This window comes from Candoia aspera, chromosome 4 (genome assembly GCF_035149785.1).
Source record: "Candoia aspera isolate rCanAsp1 chromosome 4, rCanAsp1.hap2, whole genome shotgun sequence".
NCBI classification, from domain to species: Eukaryota; Metazoa; Chordata; class Lepidosauria; order Squamata; family Boidae; genus Candoia; species Candoia aspera.
In genome coordinates, this window is record NC_086156.1 from 116,408,878 (window position 1) to 116,430,936 (window position 22,059).

The window sequence follows — 22,059 nt, forward strand, 5'->3', positions numbered from 1 at the left end:
CGCCCCTCACGCGTGGAGGACGTACTACGACGCCGCCCGGCGCTCCAGCCCCGCCAAGCTCCCTCGGAAGGGGCGCCAGTCGCGGAAAGCGCTCTGCCCATGGTCAGAGGCCTCGCCCTTTGCTTCTCCGTTAGCGCCTGGGAGGTGCCTGCGCTCGGGAGGGGCATCCGGCTGTGTCTTTGGGTTCGCTGACGAGCGTTCCGGTTTATTTTCGTTTCCAAAAGATTCAAAGTCCGATTGTCTTTGATTGCGCTCTTTGCTCTGCCCTGCGTGCGTTGGGAGCTGCCCTGACAGTCTCCATCTTCTTCGGGCGGGCTTTCTCCCTTGACAAAGGTGGCCCGGGTATACTGCGGCTGAACATGGAAGCTTTACTAAGCATCGAATTGGGCGCCCTCTTTTGAGTCGGTGTCCAGCGCATCCTTTGGCAGGGAGTTCCAACAACCAACGCGTCGTGGTAAAGAAGGGCTTTGCCTTCCTGGGAAGGGGAGAAGAAGTCCTACATTTTTTTTTCAATGTCCTGCATGATTTTTATGATTAAGCCCTTCTTAGGCTCTGATCCTACACATACTTCCCTGGAGGTAGATCCAACTAGCCCTACTTTGGAGTAAGGGTGGGATCAGGCTAACTAGGGTGTGTTTGCTCGGAAGTAAGATGCACTAGGGCAGCAGGCTTTCCTTCTCATTCAACTGGCTAAGGTTGCAATCTTGGATTGGCTGGACTCAAAAGCTGCATGGTTTGTAGTTTTCCTTACGGGAAAGCATTGTGGCCTATCTTATATATGGAATTACAGGTAGTCTTTGCTTAATGACCACAATTGAGACCGGAATTTTGGTTGCTAAGCAAAGCAGTCATTAAGCGAATCCAACCTGATTTTTACCTTTTTTTGTGGTGGTTGTTAAGCGAATCACGCAGTTCCCCATTGATTTTGCTTGCCAGAAGCTGGCCAGGAAGGTTGAAAATGGTGATCGTATGACCACAGGATGGTCAAAAATGTGAACCGGCTGCCAAGAGCCCAAATCATGATCATGTGACTGTGGGGACATTGTGACGGTCATAAGTGTGAGTACCGGTTGTAAGTTGTTTTTTCCAGCACCGTTGTAAGTCTGAACCATCACTAAGCGAATAGTCATTAAGTGAGGACTACCTGTATATGTTTTGAGGAGTTGGACTAGGACTAGTCCATCCTTTAACAGTGTTGTTCAACCTTAGCAACTTTAAGATGGGTGGACTTCAATTCCCAGAATGCTGGCTGGGGAATTCTGGGAATTGAAGTCCACCCATCTTAGAGTTTCCAAGGGTGAGAAATTCTAGATTAGTATAAGGAATCTGCCTGTGTTTCCCTGTGTATATTTACTCAGAAGAAAAACTTATTGAATTTCATGCAAACAAGAACCTGGGTTCACACTGCAGTACAGGTGGTTTGGTTTCACCGTAGTACCTTCTGCCTATCCAGCCATGGTGGTTTCTTGGTTATGATCTACAGCTTAATGGGTTGTGAGGACCAAAGAAACAGTGGCCTATTCAATGAACCAGGAAAACAAACAATGGATTGGTATGATATGTAAATCCAGCGATAGACAAAAGGACGTGTGCTTGAGACGGTACAGGTTGTCCAAAACATACCATAACATCTCTGGAATTGGTGTTCTCTATTATAACAGCACATTTATTTTATCTTTTTAAGGTATTTTTAACATTTATTACAGCCGTCCAACTCTAAAGGACTCTGGCAAACATCTGTATCATCCATCACTTATATTTGGGCTGTCCTGGGGAAGCGGAATGTAAATATTCAAATGAATCATAAACAAACACATTGACTGAGAGCTCTCCTCTGCAGCCTTAAGGACTAGAAACTTTCTCAAAAGTGAAAGAAGAGATTTGGTGTCCATTATCAAACCTTATGCACGAGGCACGTTTCTGCAGCGTCGATAACAGTGCTGGTTTTAACCACTGTTTTTGGAGCAGCAGAAGAGATACGGGAGCAGACTCTTCGATTCCTCACAGTAACACCCAGAACCTGCATTTAGACGTTGCTTTTTACATTTTCTTTTTATTAATAAAATTTAACTTCAAGATCTGTAAAAAGAAACCCAAAGCAAGACATCAAATTAAAAAATAATCCGACTTCAATCCTTGCTAATATACATAATTCCTTATATATATTTTTTCCATATATAATTTTTTTTTTCCACCCAGGTGGAAGGAGACAGAGAGTTTCTCTCTCACCCATACTGGAAGGGTGCCAGACGCTTTGTGAGTACTGTACAAAGGATGTGAGGAAGGAAAAACCTTGGCAAAACGGAGAGTAAGACTTGTTTGACTGACGCGACTGTCTCATGAACCAGCTGATCATTCAACAGCAGGAATCCACCAGATCAGTGTTTTTCGACCTGGCAACTTGAAGACAGGTGGACTTCAACTCCCAGAATTCCCTAGCCAGCATGGCTGGCTGGGGAATTCTGGGAGTTGAAGTCCACCCATGCTGATCAGGGAATTCTGGGAGTTGAAGTCCACCCATCTTCAAGTTGCCAAGCTTGAAAAACACTGCACTAGGTCCTTTGCGTAGATCCCTGAAGATAATTAGCTGGCTGCTTCTATTTCTCTCTTCAGCGACCCTTAAAAGCTGCATGAAAAAAAAAATCATTTTGGGTGCTGCCCCCAAATTGCACAGGATTCCCCCACCTTCCCGCCAACATTAGGAAGAGCAGTTTTTATTTCTGTCTACCAAGAAAATACCTGGTTGAAGGAAATCTCTAAGCCAGCTTTCCCCAACTTGTGGCCCTCTGACTATAATTCCGATCTCACCTAACCAGTATGAAACCCAAACTACTCTGGAGGCTGCCAGGCTGGGAAAGGTCCCCCCACCCAAACTAGCCAATTTCTCTTCCAGGTCCAGAATCCTGAAGAAGGAAAACCTTAAACATATTGCTGGCTATTGGGACAAATTTTACTTGTGAGATCGGCCTGCCGATCATTCTCTCTCTCTACGTATGTATGTCAGGTTTGAGGGTTTTTTAATGCATGTTGATGATTGGCTGGGATCTCTTCCTGAAACTGAGCAAAAGGAAAGACAAGGCAGAAACTTTTTCACGTGCTCTCAATGTTCGGGGAGAGATGGAACCCATCAGAAAAAATGGATGTGTGTTTAACTGATTGTAGCTTTTATCAGCTGAGCTGATCATATAGTCAACAGGAAAAAAATCTCTCTCAAATGGTCCCATTCCTACCAACTGAGGAGAAAAATAAATGGTTCACTTCAGTACAGGAACACAGTTTTAACTTTAAAAAGACAAAGAGGAGAATCCTGTTAACAGTGGGCACTAACTGGCTGGACTCATAGGAGGGTCGCTGACTGGCCAGCTGTCCTGACCAGCAGGCGAGGACGTAAGGACGCTTCCTGTCCCCTATTTTGTGGCAATCAAGCCAGGGCCTGTAGGGTGAGCTTGGAAATGCTCCCAGATTCCAGCCAAGAAAGGAACAAATCATAAATAGCCTATGTTTCCAGAGCTCGGCTGAGATGCCAGCCGAGAACGGACTTTCTGAAGCGATGCCTAGGCTAGCCGAGGGGTGGGGCGCTCTGCAACGGGAGGGACCGCGCTGACCCGCACCCATCCTAGCCAGTGGGAACCAAGAGCTTCATTGCAGCCCCCGCCAAGGAGAGCAAAGCAGGGGTGGTCAGTCCATCTTCAGGTTGACGTAGATGTAGCGGATGAACTTGAGAGAGGCGAAGAAGGAGATGGTTCCCAGCATCAGGAAGAAGACGTAGCCGGTGAGGAGGGAGTAGCCAAAGAACTCCACCGTCTGCACCGTGCCCGACATGTTGGAGCGGCATGAGTAGTAGAAGACGGAGTAAAGGAAGATGAACAGGCCGGTGGAGCCCGCGCTCAAGATGGAGCGCCACCACCAGCGGTAGTCCTCGCCCGAGAGCTGGAAGTAGGTCAGGGCGATGGAGATGCAGGCCCCGACGCTCAGCAGGATGGCGAAAACAAAGAAGAGGATCCCGTAGAGGGTGTACTGCTCTCGGCCCCACACAGTGGCAAAAATGTAGTAGAGCTCCACAGAAATGGCACTGCAAGGGAAGGAAGGAAGGAAGGAAAAAAGGGGGGGGGGCTGGTGAAAGTCACGCTCTGCTTCTGATGCTCTGCGTCTCCCAACCTCCAGCTCTACTGGCAGCAAGCTGACCAAGGGATACCTCTTCTGAAGCCAGTGTCTAAAACAGCGCTTCTCAACCTTGGCAACTTCAAGCTGTGTGGACTTCAACTCCCAGAATTCCCCAGCCAGCTATGAGGCCCACCCGTGTTCAAGTTGAAGCCCACCCGTCTTCAAGTTGCCAGGTTGAGGAGCACTGGTCTGCAGTGAGAAGAGCGCTGGCCTAGGCACAGGGAAGGGCGAAGTAGCAATGGACAGGAGGAGCTGGTCCCCTTCTTCCATCATCAGGAGCCAGGGAGGGAGGGAAACTACGGCACAGCAGCACGGAAGTCCCTGTTCTCCCTGCTGCTCCTCACCTGAAGGGCAGAAAGCCTCCAATGGTCATATGTACCACCGTGGATTTGTACCAGGGCTGGGGAGGGATTTCCCGGGCGATGTTTTTGGTGCGGCAGGGTGCGTCGAAGGGACTGGCCCGATTCTTGCCGAAGATGCCACCAATGACCGTCAGCGGGAAGCCCACCAAGAGCCAGACCGTCAGCAGCAGCAGGATGGTGGTGACCGGCAGTGCCTGGGTTGACCCGTTGGCCCAATGCACCGAGTTAACCACGCTCCAGGTGAGGAAGAAGGGAGCTGAACAGGGGAGGAAGGAGAAACAATACACCAGCCTTTCTCAACCTTTTGACCCTGGAGGAACCCTTGAAATATTTCTCAGGCCTCTGGGAACCCCTGCACATTCAGGCTCAAAGATAGGCTGGAAGTTACAAAATTATTATATTCATTCCATAGGTAGGCCTGTATATATGCATTAACACAACAGTGTTCTTAAACTGAAAATAAATAATGAAAGTTACCTCTTTAATGTGAAGTGGCCCGAATTTGAAATAATTTTTTAAATAAACCGTGATCTCCCAGGGAACCCCTAGTGACCTCTTGTGGAACCCCAGGATTCCATGGAACCCTGGTTGAGAAACCCTGCATTACATGGTGAACACACCAGTTTGGATCAAAGAAATACCCAGCTGCACCTTGAACTTACCACATTATACCATGGCTCTCTTACAGGGCATGTGGGATCTCCTACGACACCTTACAAATAAAAATATGATTCTAGTCCTTAAGGGGTAATCAGAAGCCCAATTATATAATGGCAAGCTTCTTCAACACAATTCTCAGGGATAAACATGCTCCCCACGTGTGCCACTGAGATTCCCCAAAGGAGGAAGAAGGGGGCACGTAGGCCCTTACTTGCAAATCAAAGGCTGTCAGCTGGAGTCCTAGAAAAGAAAGCACAGAGTTCCTGACAGCTTCTATTGAACTAAGATTAATGAAGAAAACCCAACTCCCTTCTGTCTCTAATTTTAGGTTTCCCAACGTAACGTCCTTGAAAAAGATCCTACTCAACCATCCACCTCATTGCTTGAATCACTATGGATCCTACAACAGAATCAGCTGTCAGAGGGGCACCTCAGTTTCCCCAAATTCCAGAAATGCTTTGCCATTCTTCCTATCAGAGTGTCACCTTTCTCAAGAGATCTCTAGAAACAGGATCCCTCCATACAATTGCAAGAAACCACAACACACAACCCTAAATAGAAAGATCCCTTCCTCTGATTACAACCTCAAAGAACGCTGAGAGATCCAGCCTAGTGGCAGGAGATAAGCACAGGGAAAGTAGAGAACGACATCCCGCCCTCTCCAGCAAGATGGCATAAAAGGGGAAGTGGATGGGAACAACCATAATGCTGACTCACAAAACAAAGTGTTGGGATACAAGAAAAAACACCCCATGGGCCAAAACATAATCCCTAGTTGTTTTGGATTACGGCCCCCATAATTCCTGACCACTGGCTCTGCTGGCTGGAGCTCATGGTTGGGAGAATATGGCTTGAAGGCACTAGGTTGCTACTCTAGTTTTCGCAGCAGAGGAGAATCCTCGAGATTAGCAACTTGGAAAAGGTTCCCCCGAATAAGAATGTGCCATAAAGACTACTGAAGGAGGACCAGAGTGTCTCAATCTTTTGCCAACGGAAAGGGGCAATCAAGGGACCTCCAGCCAGATGGAACTGGTGGAAGACAACCTCCAAGCACCAGAGGAGATGGAACCTCACCAGAGAAAAGGCTGGTGGTGAGCAGTATATTCCAGACCCATCGCTCGCCACCAATCTGGCGATAAAAGTTGCTGGACACATAACCGGAGATGCAGCAGGTGAGGGCGTAGAGAAGGATGGCGGCTGAATTGATGGCTCCATGTCGGTGGACGTTGAACATGCCCAGCAGAGCCATCACAATGATGCCAGTGCCCAAGGCCAGGAACTGGCTGCCCACGCCCAGCACGGCACAGAGGAGGCTGCGACAGGGTGGAAAGCGGAAGACGTCGGTATGGATGATCTTCCACCCATTGTCCCCTTGGTCAAAGTCGTCTCCTGAGGATGAAGACGAGGCCTCCTCATCCAGGTTGTAGCGGGCCAGGTCGTTCTTGAGGACCCGCATCAGGATGACGACCACAAAGCCCACCAGCAGAAACACCAGCACCATAGAATTGATGATGGACAGCCAGTGGATCTCCAAGGTGTGAGGGAAGAAGCCGTCATCCCCGCTGTGGCTTCCCCTACGTTCACCCTGCCGCTCTGCGCTGGTCTCAGACCAATGGACGCTGTAGGTATAAGTGATGGGCAACACGCCCTGGACGTCATCCAAGCTGGTGGGCTTGACATTGCGAACGCTGACGTTGGCGTAGATGATGCGGTCACCGTTCCACTCCAGGTAGAAGTCCAGATGGGTCCAGAGCCCAATCTTGTGGGTGTGGGGCAGGAAGCCACTCTCCTCCATGTAGCCCACAAAGCCACGGAGTGGCAAGTCGTCCACCACAAATTCAAAGTAGTAGAGTTCCTCAATGGCCTGGCGGAGGTGCTCTACCTGCCACAGAGAAAGGAACGGTCACCACACAACTGAGGAGAAGCAGGAGACCCACCAGATCCCAGACCTTGAAGCCACCAACTCTCTTGATTCTGAGTTCAGCAGCCCATGGAAAAAGAACCAAGAAAATGGTTCTGGTTTTCTCTTGCCTTTCATTCCAACCTCTGGCCCAAAGACAAGGAATGCGTGGTGCTCCAGAAGTCACTACAGGAAGTCCTCGCTTAATGACCACAATCGGGACCAGAATGTCGGCTGCTAAGCAAAGTGATCATTAAGCAAATCCAATCCAATTTTATGACTTTTCTTGTGGCAGTTGTTAAGTGAATCACTGCAGGCGTTAAGCAAATCACATGGCTCCCCGTTGGTTTTGCTTGCCAGAAGCTGGCCGGGAAGGTTGAAAATGGTGATCACATGACCACGGGACGCTGCGATGGTCATAAATATGAACCGGTTGCCAAGCACCCTAATCGTGGTCACATGACTGTGGGGATGCCATGATGGTTGTAAGTGTGAGGACCAGTTGTAAGTTGGTTTCTTCAGCACCGTTCTAAGTCCGAACCATCACTAAACAAATGGTTGTTAAGCGAGGACTACCTATCTGTAACTCCCAGCTTTGGCTGTGCTTCCTAAGGATGATGGGAGTTGTAACTAGTGATTGCTGATGTTACTTATCCAAATCTAATCCATTAGCTTTTAGCTCCCTCCCAGACTTCATTTAATTTTTTGATACAGCCAGAAGCGAACAACCAATATTTAGTTTTACTGAGTTGTTCGCTTTCTGATTAAAATTTTCCTCCATGTTTTTTCCTCTTTTTCTTCCTTCATTTTCCTTCTTTTTCTAGCAACTACTTTACACCACCTGCCTGCAACCTTTGTTTTGCTAAATTTATACCAGACCCTCCTATAACATTCACATCAAAAAAGGATTCCCCCCCCCTTTCCTTTCCTTAAGATTAACAAGGGAATCCGAAGGAAAATGAGAGAAAAATGAATGGCCTGGAACGGAGCCCCCGGCTCAGCTACGGTGAACGGATTTACCTCCTTCGGCGACAGCTTCATTTCGCAAAGGATCTTCTTCTCGATATTCTCGCGGAAGTGGATCTCGTACATGGACTCGGCCATGCGGTCCCCATCCAGCACTTCCCCTAAGGTCAGGCTCTTGTGGCGGATGTTAGGTGGCGAACACACCGGCAGCTGGTAGTAATGGTAGGTCTCCTGTGGGTTGTGGTAAGGCCCCACTTTGTTGACGTAGAGCATCACCTTTGCCCCCAGCTGATAGTGACTCTCTGAACAGGCCACAGAGAGGAAATAGAGGAAGGAGGCAAGAAGGGCAGGGGATGGATGGCAAGCCATGTTGGGGAGGACGTGGGATCAAGGGTGGGGGTAGGAGCTGGGGTGTAGTTCGAGAGAAAGGAGAGAGAGAGGGTTATCTTCTCCATCAAGGAACTACAGCAGTGTTTCTCAGCCCCGGCAACTTTAAGACGGGTGGACTTCACCTCCCAGAATTCCCCAGCCGGCATTCTGGGAGTTGAAGTCCACCTGTCTTAAAGTGGCCAAGGTCCAGAAACATTCAACTACAGAATTAGCATATTTTTCCTCTCTTGATTTCCTCTGCGTCCACCCACGCCTGCTGGAGGTTTCAGCATTCAGCTGCCTTCTGTCCCTACAAATGCAAACCACACGCTTAGGCTGAAGGGCTTCGACTCCTGGTTCTGGTGACGGGCCAGAGACCAACCCACTGTATCAGGAGAGTGTCCTGCCGTGCTCTTTTAGCTCTCCCCACCCCAGAGCTAGGCTCCATATATAACCATCATCTACAAGATGGTAGATGTAGGCAAGCCTCTTGCGCACCAGATGGGCTTCACTCTTAATGTAAAACCATAATACGGTTGGCCGGTTTCTGGCTTAGCCTGTTGCGTGAACCAGGCCCGTTTTGTTTTATTCAGTAAATAAACGTGCCAGCTGAGGTTCAGCCGAGCGTGTGAACCCAGGGAGACGTCGTTTTTGCACCGTCTCCAGAGAGTGGAGATGCTGATCGATTGGGCACCCCCCTTTCAGCCCCGCCAGTCAGGGATCCTTGCTCCAGAGGCAGCCCTAGAGCCATGATGTGGGGGTTGTCTCCCCAAGCAATGCGAGGCTGGGGGGGGGGGGGAGGAAGCCCTGTTTGGGGGTCGTCTCTGGCCAGTGCCCCTCCTGGGGGGCTGTGGATGTGCCTGCTGCCCTGGCACGCCTGCCCTGCCCAGAGAAACCCTGGGTGGGAGAGCATGAGCCTCGCCCCCTCCCCTTTCATCTTCACAACAACCCCGAGAGGTAGGCTGGGCAAGGCTGCATGCTGGGAACTTTCCTTCCCCAGGCTGGGCAGGAGAGGGACCCAATAGAGGGACGGCGCCTTGCCCACACCCAGCCCCCCCGGCTATGGCACAAGCCCCCTCCCCCAAAGGCCCCCTCCCCTCTCACCTGTTCCTCTGGGGCTGCCCCGAGCAATGCCTGCACCTCCGGCAGCCTTTCTTCGCCCCTTAAAAAAAAAAGAAAGGCGAAAGTTCACAAGTGCAGCCACCCAAGCTGCGGGGTGGGGGGGAAGGAGGGGGGCTTCGGTCTGAGCGGGTCGCCCCGGCACTGCCTGACTTTACGGCCCCCGCCAATCCTGCTCTAAGCCGTCTCCTTTCTCGGCGCGGCCGCCCTCCGCTTCTCGGCACCTCCGGCGCGCGGTTCTCCGAGCTAAGGATGACTCATCCGAAGAGCCACGGGCTTCGAAGCGCCCGGAGTCCTTCAGGCCATCTCCCGGACAGCCCCGGCCACGTCCGTCAGTTGCTTCCGCCCTCACCGGATCGCGGGGGGCCTCGCTGCCCACACGAGGACGCAGTTCCGGGTCTGGGAGCGGGAGCGGGAGGATCCCTCCCTGAGGGTGGGCGGGAACGTCAGGGCGCTGCAACGCTCCGCCCCGCCCACCTCTTAAAGGGACAGGCCCACGGTGGCGCCCCGCGTTGGGAAGGGAGGGAAAGGAAGAGGCGTGGGGGGCGAAACGTAATCCTGTGATGCACAGAAGGCAGGCAGAAATTCAGCCGGTGAAGATCAATCCCTCCAAAGAAAGCATCACAAAAATTGCCCTCTTGTGTCCTTCCAGGACTGCTTTAATGGTTTGTCTTCTAAAAGCTTTCCAAGCCCGTGTTGTTGTTGTTATTTAGACTAAATTATTAGTCTAAACATCTGGCTGACTGTGCAACCATAATAATAATAATAGTAATAATAGTAATAATAATACATCATGTCCAGAGTAATTGTGGCATCAAGTACCACCTCAGGCTATAAACCAGCCTTTCTCAACCTTTTGACCCTGGGGAAGCCCTTGAAATACTTTTCAGGCCTTGGGGAACCCCTGCCCATTCAGGCTCAAATAGAGGCCAGAAGTTACCAAATTATATTTGTTTCCTGGGTAGGCCTTTATATATGCATTAACAGTATTAAACTGAAAATAAAGAATGAAATGTACCTCTTTAATGTGAAGTTGCCTGAATTTGAAATATTTTTTTAAATAAATCGTGATCTCCAGGGAACCCCTAGTGACCTCTTGTGGAACCCGAGGGTGCCACTGAATCCTGGCTGAGAAACCCTGCGATAGATACTCATTCAATATATTTAAATACATCTTTTTGGTTCTTGCAATGGAGGCCACATATACAGTATCTCTAAGAAACAGACAGGGAGTCCCAAAGATTTACTTCCAAATCTAAAGGCATGGGTTTCAGCTCTTGTACCACTCACCAGGTTGCACCTTTGCTTCCCCAGCTTCAATCGGGGTGCTGAAATGATCAGCAAACAAGCCAGATGCTTAATTTGTCACGAAAGATGGCAAAAAGGCGGCCTGGGTTCCTGTGGCGTGCTAAACACACCCCCTAAGTCATGGCTTGCTTAACAATGACATGTGAAGCAAGCCATAATGGCCAGAGTTCACACAACCGAGATAAGCCCAAACCAAACAGATTATATTACAGCTTTATCTGGTATGTGAACGCAGAACCACTGTGATTTGTAAACCATGCCTGGGATGGAGACATCATGCTAAACCATGGTTTGGTTAAACTATAATTCACTGAAGAAGCAAATGCCCATGTTAAACAAAGCAGAAGGGACCATGTTAGCTGGATGCTTTTCCCCCTCTACTATCCATATATCCTGTACAAATGCAGATTTTGTTAAGCGGTAAATTCACAGGTGCCACAGAAAGCAAGACTCAGGCGGGTGATCTGCGTCCATCCACTGAGCTCCTTCCCCCTCGGCCTTGGGCGGACCACCCTCCGAGGTCCCAGTTGGAAGACAACCCCAGCCTGCCATTCACGGAAGGTTCTCTTTGGTAACCGGAACCCCGCGGGCCAATGGGGGCGGCCAGAAGGCTTGAGCACGGCTGTGGCATCATCGGAACCCTGGTGGGATCCGGTCGGAGCGATTCCGGTCAACCCTTCGGGTCTCGGAGGCTGCAGCCCATTATTCCTCTGATGCTGTCGCAGGGAAGAGGTCTCTCTGGGCGCTGCTGTCCTAGACTCAGCTAGGGTGAAGACAGGTGGATCCCAGCTGGATCCCCACCTTCTCCCCGTCCTCTTTGAACCAGAGAAAAGCTCCTCTGCCAGATTGGTGGGGAGAGGAACGTGTAGTGGGACAAACGGCTTCTCCTTTCTGTGGAAGACCCAAGAGGTCTTCTGACTGGTGTCCCGTCAGTCGCTGTCTACCCACCCGTCCTTGGTGGCACGTCCTCCCCCACCCCTTAAGCCTTCCTAGAGCCGAGGTCAAATCGACAAACCGCTCGGAGGTTTCGCTAGCGAACTAGCCCTTGACCATGGTAGAGCACTCGACCTCCACGCCATACGTCTCAGTGATGGACCAGTACGGCTACCAGATTGGCAAAGTCATCGGGCACGGGTCCTACGGAACCGTCTACGAAGCTTATTTTGCCAAGCAGAAGTCCATGGTGGCCATTAAGATCATATCCAAGAAGAAGGCCTCGGAGGATTATCTCACAAAGTTCTTACCCAGGGAAATACAGGTCACTGTCTTGTTGGGGACGGCAGTTGGGTGTCCCTTGGGCCTGAACGGAAAGCAGAATTCTGAGTCCCTTGTAAACATCTACATTTGTACCCTTCCAGGAACTGAACGATGGGTTCGGTAGAAGTACCAGTGGGGAGTTGTTCAGTGCCTAACTGGTTAAAACGGAAGCATCGCCCAGAAAGGCATTCTGCACTCACTCAGAGGCACTGTTGCTCCATTATTGCTTCTCACTCTGCCATGTGCCTTCCTAGTCAGAATGTCAGCACAGGGAGGCGTTGTTTATGGATTTGTTGTTACGACGTTTTACTTTTTATTTCGTGGAAAGACAGGACACAGGATTACAGGAAGTAATTACATAAGGAGGGGTTGCAGGGGGGCCAAGTCTCCCTTCCAACCCCGAGCTTCTCTTCTTTCCAGGTGATGAAGAGTCTCCGCCACAAGTATGTGATCAGTTTCTTCCAGGCAATTGAAACCACCTCCCGCCATTACATCATCATGGAGTTGGCACCAAGTGGCGATGTCTTAGAATGGATCCAGAAGTCAGGAGCTTGTTCGGAAGCTCTGGCTGGGAAGTGGTTCTCCCAGCTGGCCCTGGGGATCGCCTACCTGCACGGCAAGGGCATTGTGCATCGGTGAGAGCCGGCCAGAGGCGTCCTTCGGGTTTCTAATTGAGCTCTGTTTCAGGCAGAGACAACTTAGTAGAGCAGCTGGGATCTCTCTACTCATCCAGGTAGTAGGGGATCCATGTAGAATCCAGTAGGGGATTCAGAGCCAGTTGCTCTCTCTGCCAGCCCTTTGAGGTAGGCAGCTCAGCCAACCAGCACCACCAGAAATAATAGAACTTTGCTTCATCGCTGTAGGCTAAAGCAGTGTTCCTCAACCTTGTCAAGTTTAAGATGGGTGGACTTCAGCTCCCAGAATTCCCCAGCCAGCATGGCTGGCTGGGGAATTCTGGGAGCTGAAGTCCACCCATCTTAAACTTGACAAGGTTGAGAAACACTGGGCTAAAATTACACAATACTGGGCTAAAATAACACAATCTTGAAAGCCCAACAGTGTTTCTCTTTCCATCCCTCACACCAAAGAAAGTCAAGCTGGGGTATCTTGACTTTTTCCCCCCCACTTTCCTGGGCTAAGCTCCTGTTTTACTAACGGCGGCCACATATTAGTCCAAAATCATTTCTGTACTCCCTCTGTCCCATCCCACTTATGGGGTGATTGTTGCAGGGATAAAATGGAGACTTTGCTGCTCCTTCAGTTTTCAGGGCCAGCTCTGAATGGCTCTGCAAGGATTAAATAAACGTCCTATTAAGGAAAGGGAAACCGGAACCAATTTCAATATTGGGAATGCCGGAATATCAGTTCCTTTACAAAGAGGGGTTATCTCTACCTTTCTTTGGGCTTTTTTCTTTAAAGCAGACTCTTCCATCCCAACGTCCTCAGATGGAAAGAGCTCTCCTCCGTCTTCCATCAATGTGTTCCTAGAATTGCACACCCCTCTTCTTATTTGTCTCAACGTTAAAGCATAATCCCCTTAACCCAGGGACCTCAGTAAAGGACCTTTCGGTTTTGCTGTCACCACCCAGCTCGCTTTCCTGACTTGGAAATTCTCAACTGTTTATATTTTTCCATTTATCTATCTTGGGGGCAGCGTGACTCATGGCACGTGGGGTGAATTGAGAACAGCGCCGTCCTTGGTTAACGTTTGAAGAGTGACTCAAGTGGAAGTTTAATAACTTAAAAAGGGTTGCAAACAGGCTCCCGTAATATTACGACACACTTAGGGGCTGCTCACCCGTCTCTGATACTATATATATATTCCTAAAGCTGTCACGTGGCAGATGGGTGTTTTATGACTTCCAGCTTTTGTCCCACCCTCTTTCCATCCAGACCTCCCAAATTCTCTCCTTTATCCTTCCTCCTTCCAGAATATGAACCGCGAGGAGGTGCCCCAGGTTCCAGTGCTTTGACTGACAGTTCTAATACCCAATCACCATAATGCAATGTGTCCGCAATATTACACCCGTTGAATTGTGGCCTTAAGGATGGTTGGAGGCATACCAGCCTTGCTGGGGAAGAAGGGAGAAGTGGACTTGGACTTAGGGACCCTGTTCCATCCAGATCAGCAGTCCTTCACAAATGCTTTAATTGGATTCCTGTGCTCCTTGAGGGCACGCAAAGCATCTCCTGGGTTCACCTCTTCCTCCCGAGGCCTCCATGCACCTTCCAAGCAATGCGGGATTCCCACCTTGCACTGATGGTTTGGCTTCACAGGATGTGTGAGTCCAACTGTTGTGACTGAGAGCCACAGCTGAGGGTTGACACGATGCACCAGCCCGGTAACTGTGGCGGACTCAACTGGGGTCATGGTGCCATGGCTAGGTGTTACGTGGATTGCCTTAGCTTCACCTCTTCCATCCTTTCCCTGAACCGCAGGGACCTTAAGCTGGAGAACCTTCTCCTGGACAAGCGTGAGAACATCAAGATTTCCGATTTTGGCTTCTCCAAGATGGTGGCTGCCCAGATGCAGCCCCCGCCCACCCCCTCGTACCGCATGATGAGCTGCTTCTCCCACCTCAGCCAGACCTACTGCGGAAGCTTTGCCTACGCCTGTCCGGAGATCTTGCTGGGCCTGCCCTACAACCCCTTCCTCTCTGACACGTGGAGCATGGGGGTCATCCTCTACACCTTGGTGGTGGCTCACCTGCCCTTTGATGACACCAACCTCAAGAAGCTCCTGCGAGAGACCCAGAAGGAGGTGGCTTTCCCCAGCCACCTCCAGATCAATGAGGAAATCAAGGTGAGAGTACCTGAGTAGCACCCCTCCCCTCACTCACACTGGCTGGGAACGACGGGGTGTGCGGTACAGCTAACCCATCTGGAGGAACACGGCTTGCACTCCTCTGGGTTGAGTTTGCCCACAAGTTAAGCTGCGTGTGAACTGGGCTTGGCTGTTCATCCACCAAGCACAGCCAGCCACACCATCGGGCTGTGTGTTTCTGAAAGCTCTGGACCTGTGGGTAAAATGGAATGCACCCCAGAAATTAATGATGGGAGGATGCTCCTGCCCCCACCATTCCCCCCAGGTCCAACTGCAGGCGAAGAGGGTCATTCTTAAGAGGGGCACAATTGTGCCAAGTAGCCCTTCTGATGCACAACAGCTACCTTCGTTATTTAGGTACCGGACCAGCTTAGCCAGCATGGAGAAAAGGCCTTCGTGAAACTTCGCAATCCCACCCGAAAGCCTGCCTTATTTATTTTGTAACCGAGGGTCCTTAGGAGTTGCAGCATTTACCCATTCATCCGTCTTCCTTCCTTCCATCCATCCATCTCCATCATCATCCCTCCCTCTCCCATCGTCTTACATCTCCATCTCCGTCATCTTCCATCCCTCCCTCCCTCCCTCCCTCCCTCCATCTTCCACCCACCCACCCACCTCAATCGTCTTCCATCCCCCCCTCCATGCCTTTCTCATCAATCTGCTCTTTCTCTTTCATCCACCCCCCTCATCTTCTGCTTCAAGTCTTTCTAACTTTTGCAGGAAAGCACCTTGTTCTTTTGCCAAAGATTCACTTGGAAGCCTGACTGCCCAGCTGAGTCCAGTCTTGGTCCCCTTCTGGGCCAAGCAGCCTCGGGGGCATTCTCTCTGGCGAGGATGAACAGAACAGCAGCTTATGAAATAAGACAGAGTAATTCTCTGCCTCAAAGCATTGTATAAACCCTCCTGCTCTTCAAACAGGCAAGGGAAGAATTTCAGCAGTAGAATACTATAGTCTCTACCTTCAGCAAGGTTCATTCCCAGAGCTGCTATTAATTTTTTTTTTTTTAACTGGCCATACCCATCCATGATCAGAGTTGCTCAGCCTTTGCTCCGAACAGTGGGCCAGCCTGTTGGGGGGGCACCAGAGGTTGGAGAAGGCCCTACTTGCAGGGAGAGGGCACAAGCAGGCAGTCCTGGTCCTCACCATGGAAATCTCCTTCCAGGACTTGATCCGTCGCATCTTGCGCCCAGCCTCGAAACGGCTCAACATCCTGGAGATCCTCAAAGTCTCTTGGGTGCTGAAGTTCTTGGCGGAAAAGCCCACCACGGAAATGAAGGCCCTGGAGGCTATCTGCGGACCCCGGACAGTGGAGGCAGGCAAAAGCACAGCGCCCACCACGAAATCGAGGTCCCTCACCTTCACCGCTGATAAAAAAAAAGCAGCCAGTCGGACTCGCAGCACCGGCCAGATCAAGCCGTCGAAGAACACGGAGAAAACGAGCTGAAAGGCCCATTAAAAGATGAGAGACTTTACGGTGTTTGTCTCTGGCCGTTGGGCTGAGCTGCTGGATCTCTAGCTGCGGGGACCGGTCGCGGATTATGTCCTGGGAAAGGAGGGGGACTAACAAGGCAAGGGGGCCCTTGAAAAAGCGGGACGGGGAAAGCGCCCCATCTAGGGCTGGTCTGCATCGGTCTGGATAAAGGGGCGTGCTTTGGAAACTCACCTGCACGCCATTGTTCCGACCCTTTGTGCTTCTTAACAGTTGCAAGAGTCTGGGGTGCAAGGTCCAGCGAAACAGGTTCGGTGGGGGAGGGAGGAAGTGCCAGATTGTCTGCGGGGTGGGGGGGGTTATATCGGAGGGAAAAAAGCAATTCATACCCCACTCACTTCAGACAACACATTTTAGGGCACTTTATTCACCGGGCACAGAGAGCGACAAAGCAGAGGGCCACTGCAGGAGTTCACGCGTGTCAACGGGGGCGACGCTCCCCCCGTCCCAGCTCCTGCCCACAAGTCAATTTAAAGAAAAAAAAAGACAGACTGAGCAAGCTTTTAAAAATAAACACAAGGCGCACGTCGAGAAAAAACCATAACCGACGACCCAAACCGTGTTAACAGATACACACTACCGATAAAACCAGAACAGACAGTACCTCCGATCCAAACTAAATCACGATTCCTCCCCCCACCCCCAGTCTGCCCGTCGTGGCAGAATCCCAGCCCCCCACCCCAAGCCTGCCTTTTCACACCATCCTGTTACGTGGCACGTGGGGGAAATCATGTGCGGCATCTTTTGCGCACGTGGAGTGTGAGGGCACAGGCACAAGAGCCCAAGGTCCCCCAGAAGGAGAGCACCATTTGCAGAGGACAGACCACAAATTCCCAAAACTGGACAGTACCCAGACAGCAGATACAGAACAGAATGTAGCTCTCGAAAACTTTCCAAGCTTCATTTTCGGGGGGGTGTCACACTGTCCACTCTTTGTACCCAAAGGAGGGTCAGATCCTCAGTTTTACTGAAAAAGAGTAAATCCCTAGATGCCATAAGATTCAGTCTTTATCTGAGGGGGATCTCTCTTAAGCCCCCCGCCGAACACGCTCCCATTCTATATTGTAGATATATATATATATATATATATTTATATAAATCTGTCTATAAAACTCTTTACATTCGGCACGTAAGGTCATTTTAGGCAGGGTGTGTTACTTCCGCCCCCCCTTTCCCCCCCCCACAACTTCCCTGGCACTGGGAACCGGAGGGGAGAAATCGGTCCTCTCCATCTCTGCCTCTGTCTCAGAAGGAAACAAAGGGAGGCGGGGGGAATTTCCCACAATGCATCACGACACCCAGGCGGCAAGCTGTTTCATGTCCTCGTCCTCGTCGTCCAGGGAGGCTGCTGGCACTTTTGAAGCTGCAGGAAGAAAAGGCAAGTCAGGGTGGTGGAAAGGGCCTGTTCCGAAGCCTAGCCCACCATCCATCCCAACTCAAGGGCCACCGGGACTAGCATCCCATTATCCCCAGCTGGAATCCTGGGTGTCGTAAGTCCGACACACCTGGAGGCCAGACGGAGGGAGCGGGTCTCTCGTGACGGGATAGCGACCTTCAGGGGCCACGGGTGTCATCGTTTGCCCCCATTGCTTTGTACCTGGCACACTGGGGAGGCGAGAGGACGGGACATTGGGCAGTTCTGGACCGGGCTCCGCAACGTTCAGAAGCTCCTTGTCCAGATCTTCCTGCTCCATCTCTTCTAGCTCGGCCAGCAGTTCGTCCTGTGAAGGCGGAAGACCAAGATTTCCATCCAAAGCCTCTGCCTCCCAGCGCCCGATCCCTCCTTGGCCCACTCCCTCCTCCTCCGCACCCGCCTCACCTCATCTACGTCGTCTCCGAAGCCGACCGGCTTGGATATGGCATCCGAGATCTGCTGGGCGATGTCCTGCTGCTCGGTGATTTCGGCCATTAAGTCGTCCACCTTGTCGATGTCCCTAGAACCGGAGGGTGGGAGGGGAGAGGGGTGGACGGAAGGAAGGAAGAGAATCAGGAAACCCTTGGACGCCAAGAAAAGCCATCTGGGGAGGGACTTCAGCGGAGTCCCCGTCGCTCTCTGAGCCTGGTCGTTGGTTTGCAGGCGTTTCGACACCCAACTAGGCAACACCATCAGTGTGACGATCGTCGACGAACGTCACCTAGCACTGATGATGCTGCCTAGCTGGGTAATGAAACGCCTGCAAACCAACGACCAGGCTCAGAGAGCGACGAGGACTCCCCAGTTCAGCCCTGAGCTAGAGATATTCTCCTCCTAATTGTCAGAGCCGGAAGAAAATTCCACAGTCCGCTCAGAATTTTGCACGTGGAATGGGAAGGGTGCCGTTTTATCTTTGCTGGAAGCCTATCGACCAGATCAGGGCAATGTTTTTCAGCAAAGGCCACCAGGGAAAGCCTCAAGGGGCCGAGCAATGCCCCCATTGGGGCCGAAAGCACCTGCCCAACTTTTAAAACTGCAGCGGCAATTTTGGGTCTCCCGCCTCGGATGGGGGCTGAGCCGTACGTTCCTCCAAGCTGCCCTTGATCTAACCCAGCGTTTTTCCGAGCTTGGCAACTTTAAGATGCGCGAATGGGAGTTGAAATGAAGGCGAAACGTGGGCCTGCCTTCTTAATCAAAGGAGAGCCTTTGGGTTGCTTATTCTATCGCCCCCGCTCTCCCTGGCCACCCGCCCAGGGAATGGGAGAACGATCCTGAGAAAAGGGGTGCTCACATGTGCTGGTGCGCCTCTTTCATGGCCCGAGCAGCATCCGACATGGTCTTGAGCACTTCGGTGTTGGTGGTGGCGTTTTCGAGGGCCTCTCGCTGGAATTCGATAGTGGAGAGGGTCCCGTCAATTTGGGACAGCTGCTGCTCGTAACGTTTCTTCCGCTTGAGAGCTTGCAAGGCAGCTGCATCGAGAACAAAAGAAGCCCCAGAAGCGTTGGCCGAAGGCCCTACCCTGGATCAGCCCACCGGTTCCCCTTTCTGTAAGCTGAGCTTCCATTTCCAGACAAATGCAGCCTCATGCATCTAGTCCTCATGCACGAGGGGAGCTGCTCAAAAGCAGGGGTGAAGGGTGCTTGTTAAGACCTCAAATACCAGTTTGGCCTGGCGGTGAAGGCACCAGGCTAGAAACCAGGCGACGGTGAGTTCTAGTCCCGCCTTAGGCACGAAAGCCAGCTGGGTGATTTTGGGCCAACCCCTCTCTCTCAGCCCAGCCCACCTCACAGGGTGGTTGTTGTGGGGAAAATAGGAGGAGGAAGGAGTATTAGGTCTGTTCCCTGCCTTGAGTTATTTATAAAAAATAATAAAGGGATAAAAAAAAATCTAAAAAAAAATACGGGACAGGGAACTGAATTAACCTTTGTGGTGGTCATGGAAGAAGGCTTGCAAACGGGCAAACTGCAAATCCTGCATATTGGCATTATTTAGACAGACAATGTAAGCGATTACAGAATAAAGCATTTGTATGGTCAAAAAACGAGAACCTCCAAAACAGTCATCCACATACAGATGTTTGCAAGCACGCAACGGAGATGGACAAAAATAATTCAAGGAAGCTTTTTGTGTGCTTATACACAAACAGAGAACCATTAAAATTACTTCCTTGTGGGTTTTTCTTCTCCCTATTGGTTACCAAGGGTGGTGTGTGATATTTAAAAGCATATGTACATACTGGAACTCACACAGGCTCACACAGTTCCTATCACAGGCAGGACCTGCTGGCATTCCCAGATTATGGAATTCATTTGGCTTCTACACTCACTTTTAAGCCCATTTTTAAAGGGGCTGTAGACCCATCTGGTAATTCATCTGGCAACGGTACAGAAGTGGCTTGCCATAGTCTTCTTCTGGGATGCTCCCCACCACCCACCCACACTCCAGCCCAGTGTTTCTCAACCTCGGCAACTTTAAGCATGTCCTGGCTAGGGAATTCTGGGAGTTGAAGTCCATGCATCTTAAAGTTGCTGAGGTTGAGAAACATTGGGCTAGCTTAAACCAGCCTGACTCTGTTTGGCTTCCAAATCCAGGCAAGGTCAGCCAGCACATATAAAGATCTGCAAGACCAGATAGAGATATTGGCCCCCAGGCTAATAGGTGGTTCTTGAACTTTTTGCACCGTGCCTTTAAATCTGGCCCAGCAAGGGACGGATAAATAATATCAGGAGTCTGGTAGCGCCTTTTTTCCAACTCACCAATTGCATTAAAGGGTGGAAGCTTTCTGACGCATCTGATGAAGCCCACAAAAGCTTTGGCCTTTTTAAATAAAATTGGTGAGTCAGGAAAGGTGCTCCAGATTCCTGATTTTTGGCCACTACAGACTACGCCAGCTCTCCTCCTACTAGGAAGGATATAAACTGAATATATGAATAAAAGCACATGCACGGGTATTTCAAAGAATACACAACTGAAAATGCAGGGAGCACAAATCCCAAGATTGGTGTAAGGGCTTTTCCAGTACAGGCTGGACAGAACCCCCCCTTTCCCCCCAAGGAACCCCAATTCCTTCACGGCTCCTCTGTGTTCCTTTAAGGCTCAGGGAAATGCTGGGTTTTGCCCCCCCGCCCAAGCCTCTTTCTCCCACCTCTTTTGTTCTTAGTGCCATGTTTCTTAGCTGACTGCAGCTCCTGCTGGATCTTCTCCTCCAGGAATTCCTGCTTCTTGACGAGGATTTGTTCGGTCTCGTGCAGTTTCTGGATGGCCTCCTGCGGAGTGGGGGCCTTGGCCTTCTTGCCTGGAGAAGAGCAGGGGGAGGATCAAATCAAAGCAATTGTCTGGAGAAGGGGAGATGATGACCATGAAGCCACTTCGTGCAAAACTGGTGCTCTCCTCTGATGCCTTGGGTTGGGGCTCCCATCATCCCCAGCCAGGCTGGGGATGATGGGAGCCCCAACCCAAGGCATCAGAGGAGAGCACCAGTTTTGGCGGGGGGGGGGAGGGCGTGCATCGTTGCTCTCAAGCTCCCCATGAAACCAGTTCAGCTTAAAGACATGCCACAAAAAAAAATTAAAAAGCAGAATTTGCAAACAGTGCTATCGATTCACCCCGAGATGCGTCGCGAGCCCCTCCTATCCTCTCTCTTAACCCCCCCCCCGCCCAAATAATGAGCAGATCCTCTCCTCTGGGGGCGGGGGGAGATGCAGCCCTTCACCCAGACCCTGAACACCGGGGACTAGGAGCAATTAAAACTATTCAGTGCCTCCAAACCGTATTTCTTGTGACTACGCCCCCATCTTTAGGGGGAAAACTTGCAACCAACCTATTTCTCTCTCCTTTAATCAATGCATCCTTTCTTTCCTCCCCCCCCGCATCTCTTTCTCTCTTTCTCCCCGCTCGCACTACTTGGTTGCTCCCAAGTCTCAGGATCCCCTATGGGCTTCGGGCGATACCAACTCTCTACCGGGGTTGAAAATTTAAATCTAAGCCTCACCTTTCCCAAACAGCTTCCCTAAGCCACTCATCTCGCCTGGTGGGAAATTCACTGGGTTTCCTCTTCCGGCTTCACCCACCGAGCAGCTTCGCCCCGCCCCGTCACGTGCCAATTGGGTGGAAACAGACTGAAGGGCTGCAGTGTTCGTGTTTCTCTTCAAAGCTACGGGCTCCCGAGCGAAGCAAGCGTGGGAGGGGAGTGATTGGGAGAGAAACCTGTGATTGAACGGCACTAA

At 50.9% G+C, this 22,059-nt stretch overlaps 3 protein-coding genes across 4 annotated transcripts in view; 1 reads left to right on the forward strand and 2 right to left on the reverse strand.

The window, feature by feature from the left end:
* NEDD8 (NEDD8 ubiquitin like modifier) overlaps window positions 1-22,059 on the reverse strand; it is a 130,718-nt gene that overhangs the window by 89,398 nt on the left and 19,261 nt on the right. The window lies entirely within an intron of this gene.
* Window positions 2,929-21,913, reverse strand: TM9SF1 (transmembrane 9 superfamily member 1). The gene is made up of 18 exons (XM_063302910.1): window positions 21,825-21,913; window positions 20,979-21,128; window positions 19,125-19,302; window positions 18,239-18,353; window positions 18,017-18,140; window positions 17,713-17,782; window positions 16,791-16,873; window positions 16,594-16,701; window positions 16,404-16,490; window positions 16,074-16,294; window positions 14,357-14,845; window positions 12,715-12,783; window positions 9,699-9,967; window positions 9,526-9,583; window positions 8,107-8,439; window positions 6,261-7,068; window positions 4,509-4,782; window positions 2,929-4,072 (listed from the first exon to the last, which is right to left on the reverse strand). Exons 1-18 carry the CDS (start codon window positions 21,853-21,855, stop codon window positions 3,679-3,681), a joined length of 3,861 nt encoding a protein of 1,286 aa, XP_063158980.1. The 5' UTR covers window positions 21,856-21,913; the 3' UTR covers window positions 2,929-3,678.
* TSSK4 (testis specific serine kinase 4) lies at window positions 12,526-16,400 on the forward strand. 2 transcript variants are annotated; one of them, XM_063303132.1, is made up of 3 exons: window positions 12,526-12,740; window positions 14,512-14,908; window positions 16,093-16,400. In XM_063303132.1, exons 1-3 carry the CDS (start codon window positions 12,529-12,531, stop codon window positions 16,372-16,374), a joined length of 891 nt encoding a protein of 296 aa, XP_063159202.1. In that variant the 5' UTR covers window positions 12,526-12,528; the 3' UTR covers window positions 16,375-16,400. The 2 variants fall into 2 exon arrangements, with proteins under 2 accessions (XP_063159202.1, XP_063159201.1); XM_063303131.1 differs by having other exon boundaries at window positions 14,545-14,908.

Excerpts from the sequence above, each read along its gene's own strand:
- TSSK4 (XM_063303132.1), top strand. The coding sequence starts at position 12,529 with ATGAAGAGTCTCCGCCACAAGTATGTGATCAGTTTCTTCCAGGCAATT. Across the intron at positions 12,741-14,511 it reads GGCAAGGGCATTGTGCATCG|CTTCACCTCTTCCATCCTTT; the intron begins GTGAGAGCCGGC and ends GGATTGCCTTAG. Across the intron at positions 14,909-16,092 it reads AGATCAATGAGGAAATCAAG|GACTTGATCCGTCGCATCTT; the intron begins GTGAGAGTACCT and ends ATCTCCTTCCAG.
- TM9SF1 (XM_063302910.1), bottom strand. The coding sequence starts at position 21,855 with ATGAGTGGCTTAGGGAAGCTGTTTGGGAAAG. Across the intron at positions 18,354-19,124 it reads AAAGAGGCGCACCAGCACAT|GGACATCGACAAGGTGGACG; the intron begins GTGAGCACCCCT and ends CTCCGGTTCTAG. Across the intron at positions 12,784-14,356 it reads AGCCAAACCATCAGTGCAAG|AGCTCAATTAGAAACCCGAA; the intron begins GTGGGAATCCCG and ends TGCCTGAAACAG.